This window comes from Melozone crissalis, unplaced genomic scaffold, assembly GCF_028551555.1.
Source record: "Melozone crissalis strain CALT ecotype California unplaced genomic scaffold, PUWL_Pcris_2 ptg000042l_1, whole genome shotgun sequence".
NCBI classification, from domain to species: Eukaryota; Metazoa; Chordata; class Aves; order Passeriformes; family Passerellidae; genus Melozone; species Melozone crissalis.
In genome coordinates this window covers 19,233,737-19,255,456 of record NW_026535820.1, presented here as the reverse complement: position 1 = coordinate 19,255,456, position 21,720 = coordinate 19,233,737, and the positions used below count along the sequence as shown (strand labels likewise).

Sequence of the window (21,720 nt, the reverse complement as noted above, 5' to 3'; positions counted from 1 at the left end):
CTCAGCTTGTCACCACTGTTGTGAGGGACAATGTGGTTACCACATCACATACCAGCATCCTCTGGTGCTCTCCTCAGCCCTCAAACACAGAGAAATGAAGTGCATAAAGCTAACTAGAGAATAAAGGCATCTGTGACTGCTCTCACAAGAAGCCCAAAAGACCTCACTTGAATTTTGTTATAGACACCAAGGGGATTTTACAATTCTGTTAGAAAGCAGCATTGTGCACAAGCTCACAGGGAGCCCAGAGGAACTGACTGTATGACTATTCACACTACAGCATTAAAAATTTTATGTTGCATTTTATCCATGCTGTAATGCAGAGCACAGATTTGGTTTCTTAGGCCACAACTTCTTTAGACAACATTTTGCTGTTGGTTTCAAAACCCTGCAATACAGAGAACCACGACAGGAATTGCAGGTCAGGTCAAATACCTGTAACCAAAGAAAACTGCACTCCCAGCACAGTATCTGACTGCAAGACCCCACTTTTGATTCCTGGAAAAATTAATGGATATCTATATATATCTATATATCTATATATACATACAAAAAGGCAGTACTTTAATAGAGACCACCAGCTTAAGCATGGCTTTCAGTGTCATGCCATGTGAAGAGCAAACACATCCACAGAGAGGGACAGAATGCAATGAGAACTACTTAGACTACCAGACATGGAGCTGGGGGAAGGCACCATTTAATGTGGATGGAAAGCTGCTGGATCATTTTACCTTGGACAGCACATCACGCATGGTTCCCTGAATGCTCAGAGCAGACCACTGCCTGCTGTCACCACTGCCTTGTGTGCTGCAGGACATTTCACTACCATTTCCTTCACCAGGAATTACAACAGATTAAGCACTTTTCTAGTCTCTAGGTTTGCATCTGATACAGTCATTTGCTAAACTGGCTTGTTAGTTTGGATTGAGGCATTTGAAACCCCTGAATAAAAAATATGGAAGATAATGCAGCCCTATTTTTAAGAAGAGGATCATTTGACTTTGTTGGGCTTACACTGCTTGATAAGATTTTATGTTTTATTTCTTGCAACACATCTTTGCCTTACTGCCCTCAACAACTTTATTAGCAACAACTTGTTTCTGTTTCGGCCCCTCTGAAGTCAAATGACATCATTTGAATGCTACGATGTGCTGGCAAATTGTGCACAAGAAACTCTCCACTAATCCAAGTTCAGGTCTTCCTGTCAAATAATGTTGGTATGGCAGACAAGGCTGCAGATCACAAATGTAAAAATAGTTAAAGCTATACCCCAAATCACGTAACAGGGTTCCAAAATCACTTCCAAAAAAGGCTCTTCTGCCAAAATCTTTCTGCAACTCCTGCCATCAAAACTTACTTAGGCTGCTGTGCCAGACAGTGTTATTGTAATTGGAAACACTTGGGAACTGCAGTGTGTGCTTCACGAATCCTTCAGAGGCCAGAGGCACCCCAGAGCAACAAGGGATGCTCAGAGTGCCTGCACCCCACAGCCAGCAGCAGCATCCTTCCACAGGCTTTTAACTTCCAGTGGTGGATGGAGGGGTCTGCCCTCAAAAGGTATTATTTTATGGAAACCCAGGTGTGCAGAGGCTTTTTAATGCTTTAATACACTGTAGCAGGGGCTGATAAATGCAACCCATGAGGTCACTTGAACACTTGCTTCAAACAGCAGAAGAAATATTACTATTTGCATGTATCTCGGACCTTTCTCCAATGTTGGTCCTTAGTGATAGTTAATTTTGGGGAAGATGGATGAGAAACAGGATTACACAGATACACCATGTTCCATTTTAATGGAAACTGGGATGCTTCTGCAAGATCTAGGGATAAAGGTCCTCACCCTGCTGAATTTAAGTCAAAATTACAGCAAAAGAATTATCTGAAATTTACAGCCTTCTTCACTCCACTTCCTCCTTTGAAGTTAAGAGAATTAATTTTTTTAATTTCACACAAAAGCCTCTCACCTCAGAAGGAGGACTTTCGTGTCAAGTACTGCTATACATTTGGTTTTAAACAAAAGAAACACACCTATTGCAGGTTTTCAAGTCTCTGCCTTGGGGTGAGAAGGATATTCTTCCCTTCACGAGGCACAACTTGGCCATTCCAGAAAGAACACTCAAGAATCTCGCATCTGATCTCTCCCAGCCACCATCAGCTGCAACAGTGCACAGGCTCTTCCCTCAGCACCTCTTCTAATTTTACCCAGTCACAGAAACTGGCCTCTTATTTATCTCATACGTGCACAGAATTAAAACCAGAAGCATCAACCAACCGAGGAGTGCAGTTTCAAAACAGTCTGCAATTCCTGTGATTTTGCGTCATGCTAAGAGAAACGGGAAAACAGGAACTCAGCTTCCTTCTGTAAACTTCAGCTCTCAGGAAAACAACCTGCTGCTGGAATTTGGAGCAAGAGCTGCAGAGGGAACAGAGTGGCATTTGACAAGGTCTCTAAACCTCCATGGCAAGGCTCACCAGCATGCTGAGGTTGCTATTTCCCAGCGTTCAGAACCAAAGGGAATGTGCCCCACCTTCTCAGCTGCTGTAACGCAAACTTTAAACAAAGCGCAGGTAGATTTGCACCTACATGCCAGACTATTAACAGAACTGGCTGAGGTGCTAAAACATTGCCAGCTGGAATGTGCCAAGTACTGCCAACGACCTTGTGGGAATGAAAGCTTCTGGGAGAGCTATGAAGCAGAAATCTTATATTGCCATGCCAAGATATGCCAGAGCTCATTTGTGAAACCTCTAGATCAAAGAGCTGGTGCTGAATTATAAGCATAAACTCATGCTAAGAACACAGCTAAGAAGAAATCTTTCTTATCATAAATTTGAATTAATTTGACTTCAGTTTTCTCTATTTGCTTTTCAATTTTCCCTGAGGAATACAGAATAATCTTCAACAACAAAATAAAACAAACAAAAAAAAAAATCAAATCAAATGAATTGGCATAATACAGACAATTATTACAAAAAACTCACTTTAAAATCTCTATTTGAAAACACTACTTTTCCCACTGTCTTTATTCTAGCTCGAAGTAAACATAAAAACATGTAAGACTTTTTTTTATTTTTTTCTTCTTTTTGGAGGATACTTTTAAAAGCACTCAAAGTACTCTGTGGTGTTCTGCAGCAAAGAGCCAAAATTAGTCACTGCGAAAATAAAGTGGGAATTGTGTAATATTTTTTCCTCCCTCGTTTACTTCTTTTCTAAGAGTTTCAGAAAGGAAAGCCAGTTAAAAAACAAACAAACAAGCAAAAAGTAAAAAACAATAAGTAAGAAACTTACTTGTGTCAGGCTGAGATTTCAGCACGCCTTCAATGTCTGAAGTGATTTTGGAAACCTGACTATGAAACTGTTGGACAGAGTTTTTGAGGCCAGAAATATCAGTGGAATGCGATGCTATAGTTCCATTCATTTCACGGATGCAGTTCCATAAGCTGCTCACGTGCTTATTCAGACCCTCTTTTATATTCTGCAAGCTGTCTGAAACAGAGTCCAACTTGCCACAGACTTTTTCAATATGTGAGACTCTGCTCTCAACACCTGAAACATCCTCCTGGACCCCTTGGGTCTTTTCTTTGCACTTGCTAAGATCATTCAGGACATGGTCATTCAATTGTTCTAGTCTGTCTTTCACTTCTCCACAACAATTCTCACTGGAATGAGCAGTTTGATTCGCAAATGTCCTCTGCATTTGATCAATTTTTCGGAAGACACCTCTTTGTGTTTTTCTGCATGTCGAATTGACACCCAGAAGCTGCTCCCTGCAGCTACTCAGGCCATCTTGAAGGTTTTTCATATCCTTATCAATGGCATTTAGATTGTATCGGAATACACGTACGTCTCTCTGCATTTTCTGGATGTCACGTTGGTTACCCTTAATTAAGTTGAGCTTCTCATTAAGAGAGCTATTTAGAGACCTCAGGACAACAGAATTATTCTCTGTTTTCAAGAGCAAGTGATTGTACTTGTCGTTACAATCTTCTAGCTGTTTCTGAAGGTCCTCGGTGCCTTGCGGTGCAGACTGACATTTCTGCCCACAGAGCTGCTCAAGCGACAGCAGCTTGTCCTTCACAAAATTCATATCTGCTGCAAACTGCTCATTTGCAAACCCAGCATCGCTGGGCAAGATAGGCCCAGGATTAGCAAACATTCCATCTGGATCCGTGGTGTTGGCAATCTCCAAAATAGTCCCGCCTAGCCTGACCTCCAGCGCCCGCAGCTTTTGGTCGAACAAATCCCTCAGTTCATCCACCTCAGCAGCGATAGCACCACGGAGAGTCTCCTCAACGTAAAAACAGTGCTCTTCAGCATTTCTTTCTGTAATATTCATCCTTGCATCCAGCTCCTCCAGCCTCTCACCCAACACATCTTCTAGATCTGGAGTCGACAATCGAATTATTTCATTATCTATTCTGACATTCAAGATCCTCTGTGCTTCCACAATTCTGTCAATCTTCTTATCTAAATCTTTCATCTGTTGGTCAAAGTCATTTCCCTCACCCTTCTTGCAACAGCTGGAGTTGTTTGATGGAATCTGAGTGCGGAGAGTATCTATTTCTTTCCTCAAGTCATTCTCTTTTCTTCTTATAACATCCATTATCCCTACACAGTTATTTTCACTGTCGTCGTACTGCTGCTGAGTATCCTCTACTTTATAGTCACAGGAGTTCTTCAGATCTGCCATTTTCTTCTCAAATCCTTCCATTATTTCTTGCCTGAGGGACTCAAATTTTGAGTCTATATAGTCCTGATATATATTGTCACGGGGCATTGTTATTGTAGGTCCTTGTGCTGCCTCCTGCAGTTGTTTCAATTGTCCTTCATATCCTTTTACTTTTCCATTCAGCTCCTCCAGCTCATCATTCCTCATCTTCAAGGCTTCTTTGACCTCAGCCAGCTCAGCTTTTATATCTTCCATTTCAAAATCAATAAAAGGGTCTTTTTGATCTTTATTGTTGAGGAGGCCTGGCAGTTGAATAGTGTCTGTTTCAGCCCCAACTGCACTGTCAGGCTCCGGGCGGTCGTAAAGGTTGTTCAGCCAAGTGACCAACATCTTGCTGGCATCTTCCTGTACAGTCAGCTTCAGGTTTTCATTCACACCTGCCACGGAGGACTGGAGCTCAATCACAGACCGTGTAAGTCTAAACAACTCGTCCTCAAGAAACTGCATTCTCTTCTCATATGGCGGAGGCTCCGGTGCTCCTGTTGGCTCTGCATCTGTTTCCCAGTAAAAACAAAATGTGAATGTAAATATTCCCAGTGGTATCTGTTTTATTAAGCTGCAGTTGACTTCACTTTTCTTTAAAATGAAATAATGGTTTAAACTGCCTAACACTTGATGTCTTTTCTGTTCTTATTTTCAGTCATTTATAATTAATATGTTATCGAAACGCCCAGAACTAGAAGTTTCAGCACAGTGACCATTTCTTGCCAAGATACAGTGGCCATAAAGGAACTGGCAACCACCCCTCCTGTTCAGCAATGGATCTAAGCTATGGCATATATAACAGACCAATACAGGTCCATACACATCACCTTAGAACCACTGCATCTCCTATAACAATAATTTGCCTCTGAATTCCCACTGAAAACTTCAGTGGTAGTCAATTATATGCCTGAAGTGGGTTTGTGCTCCTGTGTTTTACTGACCTGGGATCCAAATACACATCCCATATATGACATGGGGTTCTGCAAGACACTCTAGTTATCACACTTTGTTCACAAATACCTAATTATTTGGCATATATTTAAGTAGGCAATAAAACATGCATAAAAGTGTAAAATTTATGCATTAAAAACTGTTAAATTAAACTAATTTATCCTCAATGAATGAAAATCAGAAAGAGAAGACTTTTAGATGTAATCTAGTTTTTACCAATCATAAATCAATTAATGAATCTGAATCTTATCATTAGTAGGACCTCATTTACAAAGCCACGTACAAATCCGGATGTTCAGTTTCACACAAAATGTGTAACAACGGCAGAAAATCCAGAACAAAAACCCAGGAAACAAACATTATCAGAGGTCAAGAAAGGATAAACTGCAGGAAAAGTCAAAAGTAGTTTTTAATTTTGTCTGGAGTAGAGGAGAAGGATATAGATATCACCATATTTTATTATCATCTTTTGGAATTAATATTTTAGGTCAGCTAACAAAATACTTAAAAAGCTCATTTTAAAAGCAGGTATATAATCTATGGGACTAGTTTGAAACCATGTATTCAGTCATTCAATACATTCCACCACACAGAAAACACATGTGGAAATCTGACTAAGTGCTATATGTGACACTAATCTCCAATTATGTTGGAAAAAGTAAGTCCTTCAGAAGGAAACATCTGTTTATCATTTTTTCTTAATGGAGAAAAGGCATAATATAGCAGTAACAGCATGCCTTCTTGCCCTTTCAGAAGGCAGTATCTCACACAAACAAACACAGTTCATTCTTTAAAATATTTTTTCAGAAGTTGAGGCTTATCCATACCAATTCTCTTACTCCACATTATTAAAGCATGTAATCTAATGTGAATCAGTAAAATCTTTAGAATCTCAAACAAAACACTGTGAAACTGCTAGGAACTCTTATGCATCATTAGAATTAGTATCTGTGTTTTCAGGGGTTTTTGTGGGGTTTTTTTTTTTGGGTGGGGAGGTGTTTTGTTTTACTAATATTCCTTTTTTTTTTAACGTGAACATTGGAGAAACCACAAAAAAACCCCCTGTAAATTCTTACAAAACCCACAGTCTTTATCCAAAGGTTTTCTGGAACCATGAATAGCCAGCTGGCATTTCCAGCCAGTGTTCTACAGCCCATTCCTCTGTTATTCTTCAGGAAATTCTCTGTATCAGGCCTGCTATTGCCTGGCTATTATTTCCCCACTACACTGAGTCTTTCATGTGGCTTTTGTACCTGCAGCAGCTGAGTTCAGTAGAAACCACAATGATTAGAAGACAAAACAAGAAGACAAGACAAGATACCAGACATGACTGTGCATACCAAAATTCAGACAAAAGTTACCTGTGCCTTTCTTCACAGCAGCTCTGGCTGGTGTTGAGGGACGACGAGCAGTGTTTGGCTTTTCTGCAGGTCCTTCCCTGCAGTCCTCCCCTTTGTAGCCAGGACAACATCTCCATTCCAGCTCTGTCACTGTCTTATATGCAACTGTGTACCGAGGTCTGAAACTCGTTCGGTATCTGCCAAAACAGAGAGCATTTTACACAATCCATAACCTAAGCTGCTAGTTAGATTAAAGTTAAAAATAAGACAAGTTTTGGGACCTTTTATAATGAAAATCAAATGCTTACAGCTATTATTCTGCTTTAAACATCAAATGAACAAATGTTTTTGTCTAGGTTTTAAAGCTACCTCCACTCAACACAGTCATGATAGGGAGCCATGGAATAGGGGCTTTCATGTATGAGCAGAGGGTTAAAATGTTGTGGCAAATGAAGGTACAACTCATCAGACACCACTGACAGTACCAGTGACCATCAGTGTCTTAGATTACAAATTCAAAATGTTTTCCCTCTAACTTTTCATTGGAACCCTCCCCCCAGGGCTCTTCTGAACATCAAAAAATGCTTCTGCCTGCTTTGCCCCATTTGTGTTTCCACAGTCTCGACTTAAATCATTCCTCAGAATCCATATATACAGCACAGTCTGAGCTGGGAGGGATATTCCAGAGAAGGACAAAATGCTAAAAGTGTGAGTCAGACAAGGACATGAAAGAAGGAATCAGATGAAACACTACAACCAACAAAGAAATCAAGTCTTTCCTCCTTCATCAATTAAGCTGAAGAGGGTCTGCCAGACAAACCTATACACACATTATGTACATACAACCTTGAGCTTCCCTGATTAACCACTCAAAAGTTAATAAATGACAAAGTAATTCTTGTTTTGCAACTTTCTTTAACCACAGACTTCTTCCATAGCTTCCCTTGAAACACATCCCATGTGTTTAGCTGTGGTCAGACATGGTGGTATCCCAGCAGAGCATAAGAAGAGCCTATGCTATTGGATAAAAACTAAATCAATTCAAGGTACAGCTCATTTCAGACTGAGACATGAGGAAAATTAGTAAAACAGGGATTTGCCACCTGAGCTCTATAAAATGGTATTCTTGGAACACACAGAAACAGTAAGTCATCCCGATTTCCCACGTGAATTCCTTTCTCTCAGTTAAACTAGCATCATGCTACTAATTTCCCTAAGGCTTTTTCAGATCTTTTGTCCTTCAGATTATTTCAGATCAGAACAGTCTGCAAGCTCATTTCACAGCTGAAGTGTCCCTAAACAGTAACATCAGCAGAATAAATGCAGGACAGCAGCAAAGAATCTACAGAAGCTCTGTAATAGGTTTCAGCCACAGCCTGGCTGGGCTCACAGGGAGTGTATCCTGGGACAGAGAGAGCACAGGACAGCCATGGTATCACCAAAAGTCACCTATTTCACTGAACATGGCATGCTATTAACATCCAAAATTCCTAACTGGTTGAAAAAAAAATCGGTAATCAGCTACCAAATGGAAAGAAGTAAATCTGTAAGATTTACTGTGAAACATTTTCTATTGGAAGTCACAGAGTGAGAGTGAGCTTACTGTTACTCTTCAAAGCTTCTCCTGCCATGCATGCGAATAGTTGCTGAAATTTTATTCAATTTTATTCAGCATATTTCAGATACACAATCTTAATATAATGTCTCCCATCTGACAGCCATTTGCTGTCCCTTTTTGCCAAGCTGGTTAACAAACTTGCGGTGGTGTGCTTAAAATATTAACTACTAATTATGAATTTGTTTCTCTTCCAAACGTATCTTTCCCAATTCTGCCACAACATTGACTAATTTCTGCACTTGGGAAATACTCAGTGTTGTTTTGCATTGTTATTTGGTCTCAGACTTCTCATTTAAGGGGTAAAAGCTACTTTCAGTAGAGACACTCATATTTTTTCCAACTATTTCTGGGCCAAGAGTAGTTTGTACTAATAAGCCTCTCTGGATTCAGTTTTTCTGTGGATCAGCATAGGAAGGCAGGGTCAGTGTGTGCTGTATCTCTGTCTGTCTGAGCTGCTCATAACTGCAGTGGTTTGCTGTGCCTGTCAGCTTTTCAGACTCTGGCTTGGAGTACGCTAACTCAGGGAGGGTGTCCAATCCTTTTATACCTTCTGAACACCATATATGAAACATCTGTAGACTTCACTCCAGCTCATCATTTCCTCTACAGTTTTCACTTAAACATCTGCTGAATCCTGTTTACAAAGTACAGAAATCCCAATGGTAAAGTGCTTTAAAAATTAAATAGAAGAGTGCAATGTAGAGGGCACCACTGGGGAGAACAATATCCCGGCCACCCAGGAACTTCCTTCTCTTTCTCCCTTATCTAAAGATCTCCCACATCTTCTGTAGATAATTTGGGTTTGAATCCTTTCCTTCCAGCTAGCTGCCAGAGTCAGAAGAAACAGGATTAGCCAGATACTTTAGTGTTTTGAAGTGGTTTTGAAAGTCATTACAACTTCTCTCACAACCACCACATTACTGAAATGCAAACTCTGAACTTCCAGATCAGTTTTCCCATGCTGGAAATGGTTGTACATACTTCTGTATGATTTCCATAAAACACTTAACTGCTTCTGGCTTTGTGTGTGTTCCTCTTTTTACTTTCAGGGCCAAACCCCTTCCTGAAAAATACAGTATTTTGGTTATTTTCAAATGCCAAATCTCTCTTTTTTCCCAGCAAAGTTTTAAGAATATAGCTGAAACTAATTTTATAAAATGAGTAAGAATTACTTATATGCAAATTGTGCTCTTCTTTACTCAAATTACAGAGTGAGGATTTTCCACATTTCTGACAATTTTCTCTTTTAACATCTTCTCTGTAGTCATATTCATCAATACAGACACTTTCAGATGGCTTCAACAGTCAGACAAATATTAAGAAAAAACCAAATACAAAAGAAGAATATAAACAAATAAAAAGAAATAAAACTTAATATTTTTCCAATGTCAGAACGTAAAAACTTTTCTAAACTCCATCTTAAAAATAACAAACAAACATTTTTGACATTCTCACTCTTCTTTTTTTTATAGCTTCCTGATCCAAATAGGCATAAAATGCTTAAATATCATTTAATTTTTTAAAAATTTGAAAAACAGTACATGTCTAAAAAAATTCTTTCAAGTTTGAAACAACACAAATCAGAACTGGTTTTTATCCAGATATGGTACATCATATACAGATTAACCTGAATCCTGAATCACAATTCTACTAGAGCCAAAATAAGTTAGAATCAGAACATTTCAAAATCTGGGTCCAGAACAGATTTCATATTCACACTTGAACTGTGGTAAGAAGACAGCTATACTCATGGATGGCTCAAAAATTCAACTGGGATTTACTGACTAAGAACTTCTTCTCTCTACTGCCAGTCCAGCAGAATGAATCACACAGCTACTCCCATTTCCTCCAGGAATACTAGACATGTAAGGCTAGGAAACAGGAACTTACACTAGCACTTCTCTAATTTGAATACAGTCACACAAAAATTTCTTAAAAATCAGTTTCACAGCTACAACTTCTGTACCAATGACATTCTTCAAGCACAACTGCTGTGCAAGTTGCAAGGAACGGCGTCACTGTGACAGCACCGTCCAACTGCACTGACAAGTGACAGCCACCAGCACGCATCCGGCCCCAGGGATTTCCCCATCATACAAATGCTTTTTAAAGGCAGAACTTTGCTCACTCAGTGAGTTTCAGTGGAGGAGCTGGAGACTTACAGGATTTTGCTAGGATATAGCAGTCCTACAGCACTGAACAAAATTATGTTGTTGGTTACAATTCTAACAAAACAAACCGTAAGTTTCTCCTAGGGACCACATCCCTAATTTGTGATTCTATGCATGTGAAAGACACAAGACTGGGAACTATCACAACATACAAATTAGACATGTCTTCATTTAAGTCTGCAGTATTCTGAATCCAATTACTCACTCATAGTCACAGCAAACTTAAAATACACAATCACAAACATACAAAACACACTAAATGCACTCAAGGTAGCCAGCCAGACAAAATGTGCCTTCTCTATAAAGCTGGATAAAGAGACATGGCTGGAATGTAACATCAAGTCCACATGGTTTATCTGGCAGGTGTGAATGGTGACAGGGTTATCTAGTGAGGCAATTTTGTCAAAAGGGTCCACAAAAGTTTCCTAAGTATCTTAAAAAATGAGGCTCCACTTTTACACCTTTATATGCTGCAATGGAATTCAAAACCAGTAAAACATCAAATCTTCCCCTGGGTGACTTGGATTTCTGCTATTCAAATAAGTGTTAATACACATAATTATTTTACAAGTATTCTTTAAAAATAGTAATTTCTTATGTGGTTAGAAGTTGCATATAACACACCAGCATTTATTGTGTCTAGTCATTCCATTCTCCTGTGGATTTCAAGTCCAAAATGATGGTCATAACCTCTTGATGAATTGAGCTAAATACTGAAATAATTCTTTTATAAGGCATGAATAAAGGTTAATATCCACTGTCTCTAATCTTTCATTGCAACAGAGAACATAAGAACAGTTGTTTTTTTGGAGTTTTTCCACAACAGGCTTGTAACTACCCACGCCTACTACCTTCACCATGAACTCAACATGCTGATGAAAACACCCCCATAACGTTAATACAAACCCCCACTTTTATTATCTTAAGTGTTTCACAGCTGAAATGAAGATGTACAGGGTGACAACAGCACTCAAATGTTCCTCTTTGAGAGAGCAGTACTTCCATAGGAAAATGCTTAATTAAAAATCCATGTCTGCTGCAAATGCTGGACATTTTCACTGGGGAATGAGCTATAGTATTCTCACGGTGCTAAACCACAGAAGGAAACAGTTAATACTGATATTTGGAATGTCACCTAATAGCAATAAAACAAATCAGAAACATTTGCACGAAATTGGTGGGAAAACATATGGCTCAGCTCTGTAACTGGATATTAACATTCAACCTTTTGGGAAATGCAATGAGATAAGTGCCACCACCTCCTCACTGTGAGGAAGGGACCACAGAATCAGCATGTTTCTACATAAGCAGTGTACAAAATGTTTACTCTGAGCACACAGCTTCAAGGTTGGTCCAAAATTCTGTAGTGGTTGGAACAAGTCCCATGACTTCAGCAGCCTGCAAATTTCTGTCTTTATAAAATAGAAGATATCAAATCTACACTATTTAACATTTTTATTGCATGTAGACACATTCTTTGTAAGTTGCATCATCTGGTAATTGTATTTATACAGTTTTACTATTGTTATATAGTCCCAGGCATCCAAATCTCCAATATATTGCAATGGGAGCACAGAACTGGCATATAGACACCATCCAAAAACACTACCTAGAAGAAGTAATTAAATGCAATCATATTTTGACTAAACATTTCTTATTCTGTAGCCTGAAAATACTTCTGCTGAAAATAGAAGGTAACCTTATTGACTGTTTATACTACACAAACGCTGAACTAGAACCAGTTGATCCCATGTTTCCTGCTTCCCAAACGTGCAGGCCTATTTGTATTCCCTACAAATGGTGGCAGAAATCCGACTTCCACCAAAATCTTTGTAGGTTTTAGCAGTTGTCTGTCACAGTGAGTTTCAGCACTCACTTGCATTTCAGGTGCCTCATGTGTAGGTAAGGACAGGTTTTAGCTGTCTGTATTTCCATGAAGGCCAACAGCAGTATCCACACAGCCAGCAGAGTCAAAACAGGGCTGCATCTCACCCTAAAGTCATCATTTACATCCTGTTACCTACAGACTGTGCTGGACACCCCTGACTTGCACCTGTGTCACCATCACTGCATGTCTAAGCTCCCACACTCAGATTCACCCCTCTGCATACAGGGCAGACAGTTTGGGTCAGGGTGAATCAAATCCCACCTTTGTTTTTTGTTCTTTGATGACCTTGTCACTATGCAGCAGCACCAGCAGCTAGCTTGTGTTTCAGCCCACAGATGAGTTTAAGTTGAAAAAAATGTGTCTCTCCCAAGAATTTATCCTAAGGCATTTATAGCAAGCAGCAAGAAGATGTTTTGATGCAAATAGATAAACCTACAGAAGTCTAAGTATTGTGTGACAGGAAGCCATCAAGGCTGTAATAAATCCCAATTATACAATGCAGCAAACATCTATTTAAAAAGAATCCTATTGCACGCCAAAATAATTTTCCATTTCAATCTGGCATTAGAGACACTAAGCTGATTCTCACAGATGGACTTAAGCAAGTCTTATCTTTAGACTGCTATTTTTCCTTTACCTGGCATTTTTTCTTTCCAGAATTTATATAAAGTAGGTCAGAAAATGTCTTTACAGGCATTGGAGTCTGGGCAATTACATCTTCTTGAGAGAAATGTCACTGACCTTAGACACTAGTCCAGTGCCTGGCCCATCCATAGCCATCTAGATTGAAGTTCCTCAAAGGCCTTTGGATAACATAATAATCAAAATAAAATATATATAACGAAAAGCAAAAAGAGAGTGTTTTAAAATTTTTTGTGCTGGGTGAAACAAAGTTTTGAGGCACTCCTGTGGAAAATATTAAGTTATGACAAGCATCACTGGTGCACATGACCATGGAGATTCAGCTTCTCCAGGCTTGCACAGGCCCACAAGGGAGTTCTTAATAAATTTTACAGTCATGTATAGCATGGCCAACATTTGTACCAGATCTGTACTGAGCTAAATCCTGAAGAAAAAACTGCTACTGGCTGAGAGGATTAACAGGGAAGAAACTAAAGGAAAGCAAGGGAATGAGTCAAAGCACTCTGCATCCACAGGAACACCATTACCTGCTGTGTACACACCCAAGAAATCACCCATCCAGGTCACTGCAAAGAGTGCTTTAGTATCTGACTATGAAGGCACTGTAATTTTACTGAATGTTTCATAAAACAGGAATGAGCATTTAGAGACTCAGTACTTTTTTCCATTGGTTATTTTTACTTGGTGGCTTCACGCTAAGCACGAAGGGAGAAGATGGCCTTCCATCTGGAAGAAATTGCTAAGTGGGCAGAGACCTGGCACAGGTGATTGTATTACTCCTTCATGCAAGGAAGGAAAAAGTTGCATTTGTCTATCCCTAAATAAAACGATACCATCTCATCAGTGGTACCAGGGAAGAAGCAGCCAACCGTGCTGCCCCAGTCAGCTCACTACAGCCTGGTCTCTGGTACTTAGTTGTCTTCAACACTGAACACTGTTTCAATGCATCTGAGAGAATCTGGCTGAATTTTACTGCAGAGTTTGTGTTTTCTTCAGTAAGAAGGACAGAAGATTACAGGAACTGGTAGAAGACAACAACATTCAATTATTCTCAGGCAACACCACATGGTTTCATTTGAAACTCTCCAAAAGTGCCATTGTTCACTACTTATACAGTGGATTTTATGCCACTCAGCTGGAATTCTTCTATCAAAAAAAGATGAGATTCAAACTACAATTTTCTCTCTTGGGAGATAAATGTTTTTTTTTGTGGGAAGAAAGAACCAAGGGGCTGCACACTCTGAAATATGAGCTCATGCCTCATACTAATGATTTCTTCTTGTTGTACATATATCTTCACACACATACACAAATATGTACCTATCTGTCTAACTCTCTCTTGGCTGCCAAGGATTTTATTTTCAAAAAGCTGACCACTAAAGTCCAGTAGGAAATGCACAGAAGTTTAAAATGTCAATACTCTTAATGTTCATAAATTATCACTGCGTAGGCATCCTCTTCTTATGAGCAGCAAAACAAGGACACAGGAGGCATTTCAGTAACTCAGAGCCAGAGACAGCCTGTGGCAAAGCTCAAAGCACAGCTTCATTCTTGGGATTAACAACGCTGAAAGGCCAGTCAAACACATGGTAACAGACCAACAGTGAGCTATTAAAATCCCACTTAAATAGAATGGGATAGGAGAACCCTGAAAAGATAGCCCTTTCAAAAGGATTCCAGGGAAGTTTTGTAGAGTGGCAATGTGATGTGCTCAGTGATGGAACAGGAACAACTCTGCAACAGGTTATATGTTTACAACATCAGCACCTGCCTCTCCCAGCAGCAGGGACCAAGTTTCTCACCTTACACGAGGGGAGAGATGAAATGAGGATGCAGAGCACTGCTGCTGATAAAGCTGCCTGAAAAACTGAGCTCCAAATGTATCTCTTCTGCTTCTCTGCCCATGAAATAAACTGTTTTCTAGAGTGCTCTAGAAAGAGCTGTTGCTGAGAGATTATTTGAAAATACACCCAGATGAAACAAATTACCAATACTTTCAGGAAGACAAGGGCTAACCTGTGGGATTAAGTGGGACCCCAACTTTGAGAATAAAATGAAGCATTGTTTTGAGAGCTGTTACTTTTCACGACACCAAGTTAAAAGTGAACCAGAAGGGAAAGGAAGGATGAGATGCAAACGCAGAAATGAAATCAGATGGGAGTCATAATATCCCCAACGTGTAAAAGTGACACTGCCCACTGCCTAATGGTACAAAATGTTCCTTGATTATTTGGGTGATTTATGATGAAATACACCTAAATGGCTCAGCAGCTCCCTGCAAATAAAAATTTATTGCTTTGGCAACAGTTTGGTGCTTAACAGAAGAGGCCCCAGACCTCCAGGTCACACATTTCTCAAACCAGAAAAGCATGAAACTTTTGAGTTATCACATTAATGGGAAGTGAGGAGCAGCATGGGATTTTTTTTACATTATTGCAACAAACTCAAATGATGTGTGAAATGAAAATTCCCTGTCCAGTTCACAGAGAAGAAAGACTCTGCTGCGTTCAGTGTGTGGAGACAGAGATGCACAATTTCAGGCTTGGGGAGACAGCCAGGAAAACTTACCACACCCAGCAGGATCTCAAAGATTTTCAAACAAGCACTCCAGGAGACTGAAGTTTTTTAAGTTTCCTTACTGTTTTCAATGCACAAGCCCCTAGGCTAACCTCTCTATGTAGTCAGCTAGCTGGAGCCTGTACAAAGAAATTCTGCTTCATACAAAATACACAAAGTTGGAAAGAAAGTGCTGAAGACCTTTATAGATACTTGGAGGGGAAACATTAAACAGCTCTTGCTTTCCCTTCAAGTTTTTTGTGCATCCTGAAAGATTTTTTTTACAAGATATGTATTGCTGGAAGCCAGTGGCTCAATCTGTGCTGACTTGTGTTTCTGAGGTTTGCTCCTGCCTGGTGCTGAGCACTCTGACACTGATCTGTATGCTTGATTTCTAGCAACAGAACACTCTCAGAAAAAACCACACACTGGGACTGTTGGAAGGTTGAAAACTACATGGGGATTTCCTACATGTTCCTAGACTGGGGCTGATGTGCTCCACCCAGGTCATTCTGGGGTTGCCAGATGGATGAAGCCATTCAACTTTAACTGGATGTCTCATATAAGGTTTTTCAGTTATAAAATTTCCACTTTTAACCTCTGATATATTGTTAATAAATGCAAAATACTGCTGATTAAAAGCAGTGTTTTGCTCATAAGTAGTAATTTGTTCTGATGTTTATGAATGCAGAAAACTTTCAGTAACATTCTCAAAAGTCATTTCAGTCTTGTGCTTTGAATCTTTTGGGCCATGAATAAAACTGTGATTAGTTTGGCACTGGGCTTATTTATGATAAAATAACAAGAAGTTGGAAAATATTGTTCAGTGAGAGATTTGGAAAGTCTTGCTAATTTACCTATTGCTTCATTCATCATTGTCTGTGTCATTTTCTAAATGAAATAATGGGCTTGCTTAGTATACATGTATCATTAGTGTTAAGATGAGAAGCTTACACGAAATCATGAAATTCACTCCTCACAAGCTAAAGACAGATGACCTGACCTGAGCACACAAATATCTTTTACTCACTTGAGCATAATTAATGGAGGTTGGTACATGAATTAGGAGATCTGATAAAACATCCTTTCTTCAAGTCCCTGAGCAACCTTATCTAAGTTTGAAGCTGGTTCTGGTGTTAGCTGGGGGCTATGAGGGGATTGCATGACCTCCAGAGGTTCTTACCAAGATAATTTTTTTTATGACCTTGTAGGGGGAAGTCCTGTTTGCAGTTCTGTAGCAAAGACACAAACCCAGAAAACGTCCCAGAAAACCTTCAGCAACTTCAGTTCACTTCAGACTTTAAAATCAAAACCTTACCCATGGAAGCAGCTTTTCCCAAAAGCGCTGGGCCATAACCTGGTGCACCTCTGGTACAGCCAGGTGTACCCACACACTCTACAGAACAAGGGGCAAAACAAACAACTGTATGACAGCATCCCACCCTGAACCAGCTACAGTGACAATACAGAATTGTCCCAAACAAGCCACAACACTAAAGATTGTGTAGGATCCAACCAGAAAGGCAACATGTTTTTTTTCTTTTGGAAATAGATAATACTACTAGTTATAAATTGCTATTATTGCTAATTAAGTTACCAAACCATTCTTAAGAAAGCTAAGAATGGAAATTCATGACAAAAGAAGCAGTGAGGGGTCAATTATTTATGAAGCAATATTAAATTTCAAAACATCCAAGCTCTTTCTAGTGAGTATAAACACTAATATTTTTGTACCTTTCAGCCCAGTGACCCACTAATAACAAAGTTTCTCTTTCCTTTGCTAGCCACAGTTGTAAGAAAAATAAATCAGGAGCCTCTCACACTTCAAAGGGAACATACTTCAAAGGGCATTTCTGCTCTTTCTTTCTGCTCTCTTCCTATCTCTTGAGCAGCCACACTTCAACTCACATTCATCCCTGACACCTTAATCAGCCAAAGTATTCACCAACTTTTCAGCAAGGAAATGCACTATTGAGCCCAAGTACCTATAAAACAGTTAAACAATGAAGTGTAATAATTTCCTGAATTTCAACTTAACCTTTCAGGAAATACACCCTGCAGCCAAAGTGAATTTACAGTTAACAATCATGGAAGTGTAGTCATTCCAACAAGGGGCTTTAGGGCTTTTGTCTTCAGACAAATTATATTTTAATGAGCCTAAAGGGTAGATTAAATGGGTTCATGCATGCATATGATTTTAGGTTTAATCACCAGATCTCTCTATTTAAAAAAAAAAAAAAAAAATTCAAAGACAAATCAGGGCTGACTGTAATCCATATCTGCAACTCACACTCCCTTGTCTGTAAAGAACACATGGAATGCAGGAGAACACTGCAAGTTTAAGGCACTGAAATGCTCCCCTGTACACTGCAATCTAAATAACTGCTATGCATAACCCAGACCACACTAGATGGGCTCTTTAAATCTAGTCTTAAACTAATATAAACCAACAGTAGATTAAAAAATAGACCTGATAGTACTTAAGTACTAATAAAACACACACATCCATGATACAGTTAAGGAATTCTTTGTTTGGTTTGGATCTCACTGTCCCCACTGTCTGCAGCTGAATGAGCTCTTAGATAAACCATGGGTATCGAGAGGAGACTACACAGGGGCTGCACTTTATTCCCATGAATATGTGCTATTTAGCTCATGTCAAGTTCTCTGTTCAAGTGTATAAAGGAGAAAAAAAGAGAATAATTTCCACAAAGGCCTCACAGTCATTTCTTTATTGTTTTACAGCTCTTTCCTATTTTTGCAAACATTAGCTAGCAAACATATATAAACACATTTTGTTATTCAGGAAGCTGCTCCTTCTGAATTAAACAATATTTTTCACAGGAATCAAGTTAGGAGTTTTCAGGATTTGAGGCATGTATTTCAAACTTTTTGGATGAGCACCTTTCTTACTGTGCCACTGACAGTGTATATGCAACAGACACGAAAGTAAAATGACAACCTATAAACAGTTTTGAACACAATAAAATGTCAAGATGTTGATATTCCACCTTCTCTTGGTGTTAATCAGCTGGTGCTGTGACAAGAAAAATACTTTATGGCAATACTAAGGAATATTTTATGTTAAGAACAAGGAATTGTTTTGCAGTTGCCATTAGGGTTATGAAGAAAATAACAGTGATGTTCACCAAAGAAAGTCAAACAGAGGAAACAAAGCCTTACGATAAGCATCTAATTCCATTCTCAAAAGAACAAAAAAACCCCATGAGACTGGACACATCTGGTGAGACCAAATGTCTGTTGAGCCCCACATTCTCTCTCTGACAGCAGCCAACTCCAGATGTTTGGAAGCACAAGGACAGACAATGCCATTTCAGAGAACCACAGAGAAATCTGGAAGGGATGGGACTTCTGGAGGTCGTGCAGTCCGGCCTCCTGCTCAAGCTGGGCTTCCCCTTGTCACTCCTGCCAATAATCTCACACTCTCAGTGCAGGAATTTCCTGAGCTAGAAGCAATGCCTTCGCACTTTCTTCACTATCTACTAGCAGATAGTCCATGAAAGTCCTATTTTACCGCCTCTGAAATTCCTTATCTTAATGCTTGGTGATTTATGTGTTTAAAGAGCTCAGTTTCAACCCCTCCTCATGCCTCTGTAGCTCCACTTCTCAGGATAGAGGGCACACCCCATTACACATCCACAAACTCAGTCAGAAGTCCAAAATGGCCAGTTCAAGACTCCAAAGGGAAACAAGGGAAGTTACACAAGACAGTGTTACTCAGCTGTCTGCTGTCTTTGTTTTTTCCCCTCCAATTCTAGTGTTTAAATAGAGAAAAGCTGGGTTTTTAACAAAAATAACAACCCAAACAAACAGAAAGCAGCACATTTGAATGCCAAACACCCAACACCTATTGTCACCGACCCCAGGGTGGCAGCGTCATCGGTGTCTGAAGTTCTATTTCAGCAATACCCAGAATCTAGCAGTATCTGTCTCATCATCACTGTTTCATGTAAAACTAAAATCTAGTTACTGTAGCTTTATAAGCCTATGATAATCTATGGGTGTTTTTCCAGCAGCTTCTTGGAGATGCTGAAATGGTTTCACAGAGTGCATTTGCCTAGAGCTTTCAAACAGAAATGTGTAAATATTACTGCTTTTCAAGTGGAAAAATGAGGAAAGGAGATGTCCCTGTGACTAGCCAGCAGGTGAGATCCATCAGTTCCCTAATGCCTGCTATAGCACACCTTGCTGTAGGTGGCCACTCCACAGATTACCACACGCTCACACGCACGAAGAATAAAATCCAACAAGCAATTTTATATTACCCCCCATAAAATCTGCCCTGGCCGCTCCCCTTGCTGGATAACTACAAGGACACACAGACTGTAAATGCGCTGGCTCGCGTTCCCGGCTCTCCCTGTACGCGCCGATGCAGAGCCTCGGAGGAGCGGCAACAAAACCGGTTTGGAGCGGGGCTGTGCGCCCGCAGCCCCGGCGCGCTCCCGGCAGCGCCAAGGCGCGCTCCCGGTGCCCGTGGAAAGCAGCCCGCGTGCTTTCCTCCCGCCCGCACGCCGCTCCGAGCCGACGAGGGGTGCCAGCGCAGCTCCCTCTCGGCAGCGCGGAGCACCGCTCAATCTGGCTCTAATTAGCTCCGGCATTAGCCCCATGTCCGCAACGAGGAGCGCTTTGTTCGGGATGCGCTGGGGACCAGGGGCGCTCCGCACACCCTGCCACAGCTCTGCGCCTTTCGGGGTGCCGGGAACCACCCAGCGCTTTCCCCGGGCTCGGCAATGGGCGGCCAAGCGCTCTCCCTGCCCAGGTCGCCCCCTGCGTTACTTACACCAGGGTGGGCTCGCAGGGAAACTGGTTCCAGGCGCACTTGTACTGGGCCTGGACGTAGCTCTCCGTCCCGTCCAGCACCGAGCAGCTCACGTTCTTGTTCACTATGTAGGCGCACCAGTTCCTGGGGGAGAAGGACAGTGTCGGTCAGGCTCGCCGGGCTCCGCAGCCCCCCTGGCCCGGGCGGTGCCGCAGCGCGCCCCGGGCGGGCGGTACTCACTTGCTGCGGGAGCCCGGCCGCGAGTACGGCAGGTGCGGGGTGCCGTGGCTGAGCCCGGCGGCGCCCAGGGCGAGGAGGAGCGGCAGAGCCCATCCCGAGGGCGGCGCGGGCCCCGGGCACAGCTCCATGGGGCGGCGGGCGAGCGCAGCGGGCCGGTGCCTCTCCGCCGGCTCCCTCCGTCCGTCTGTCCCTCCGTCCGTCCCGCCCGCTCTCAGCTCCCTCACTGACGCAAATCCCCCCACCCCGTTTCCGCCCTCCACGGCGGCTCCGCACCCCCCTCCGGCCAAGGCGCCGCTCCCCTCCGGCCGGCCCGGCCCCGGCCCCCGCCCCGCTGCAGCCCCCGGCCAGGCAGAGCCCTGCGGCAGCCCCCGGCCCCGTGTGGCGCCCTGGGCCCCTCGGGCAGCCCCCGCTCCCCGGCCCCTGCCCGAGCCGACAGCCCCCGCTCCAGATTTCCCCCTGGAAAGCTGACGGGAGGAGAGGCCGGGCCCCTGGGGAAGAGCCCCCGCTGCCGGGGAGCCGGGCTGGCTGGGGCAGAGGGCGGCCGCGAACCGCGGGGAAGGGGACACCGGGCTCTTCAGGTGGGGCCGGTGCGGACGTGCTGAGCTCCCGGTGTCTGAGGCTGGTTTGCTGCTTTGTGGCAGCCCTGGGGTCCTGCCTGACACCGGTGCCTTGAGGTGGTGGTGTTCCTTTCGTGGCCCGATGACGGCTCATTTCACCCAGTCATGGGAAGGGTGCTGGAGCTACCTCAGCGAGGGATGTACAATAAGCCTTTAATTGTAAGGAGAGGTGTTCACTGGGCAGAGTGAGAAATGAGCATTC

The 21,720-nt window shown here is 41.8% G+C and overlaps 1 protein-coding gene across 1 annotated transcript in view; it reads right to left on the bottom strand.

The window, feature by feature from the left end:
- The window catches only part of EMILIN2 (elastin microfibril interfacer 2), a 31,416-nt gene extending 10,387 nt beyond the window's left edge, over positions 1-21,029 (bottom strand). The window contains exons 1-4 of the mRNA XM_054285060.1: positions 20,902-21,029; positions 20,683-20,805; positions 7,028-7,203; positions 3,290-5,224 (exon numbers count right to left, since the gene is read on the bottom strand). Coding sequence (XP_054141035.1) covers positions 3,290-5,224; positions 7,028-7,203; positions 20,683-20,805; positions 20,902-21,029 — 2,362 coding nt within the window. The remainder of the gene's footprint in view (positions 1-3,289; positions 5,225-7,027; positions 7,204-20,682; positions 20,806-20,901) is intronic.
- Between the last annotated feature and the right edge of the window lie 691 nt (positions 21,030-21,720).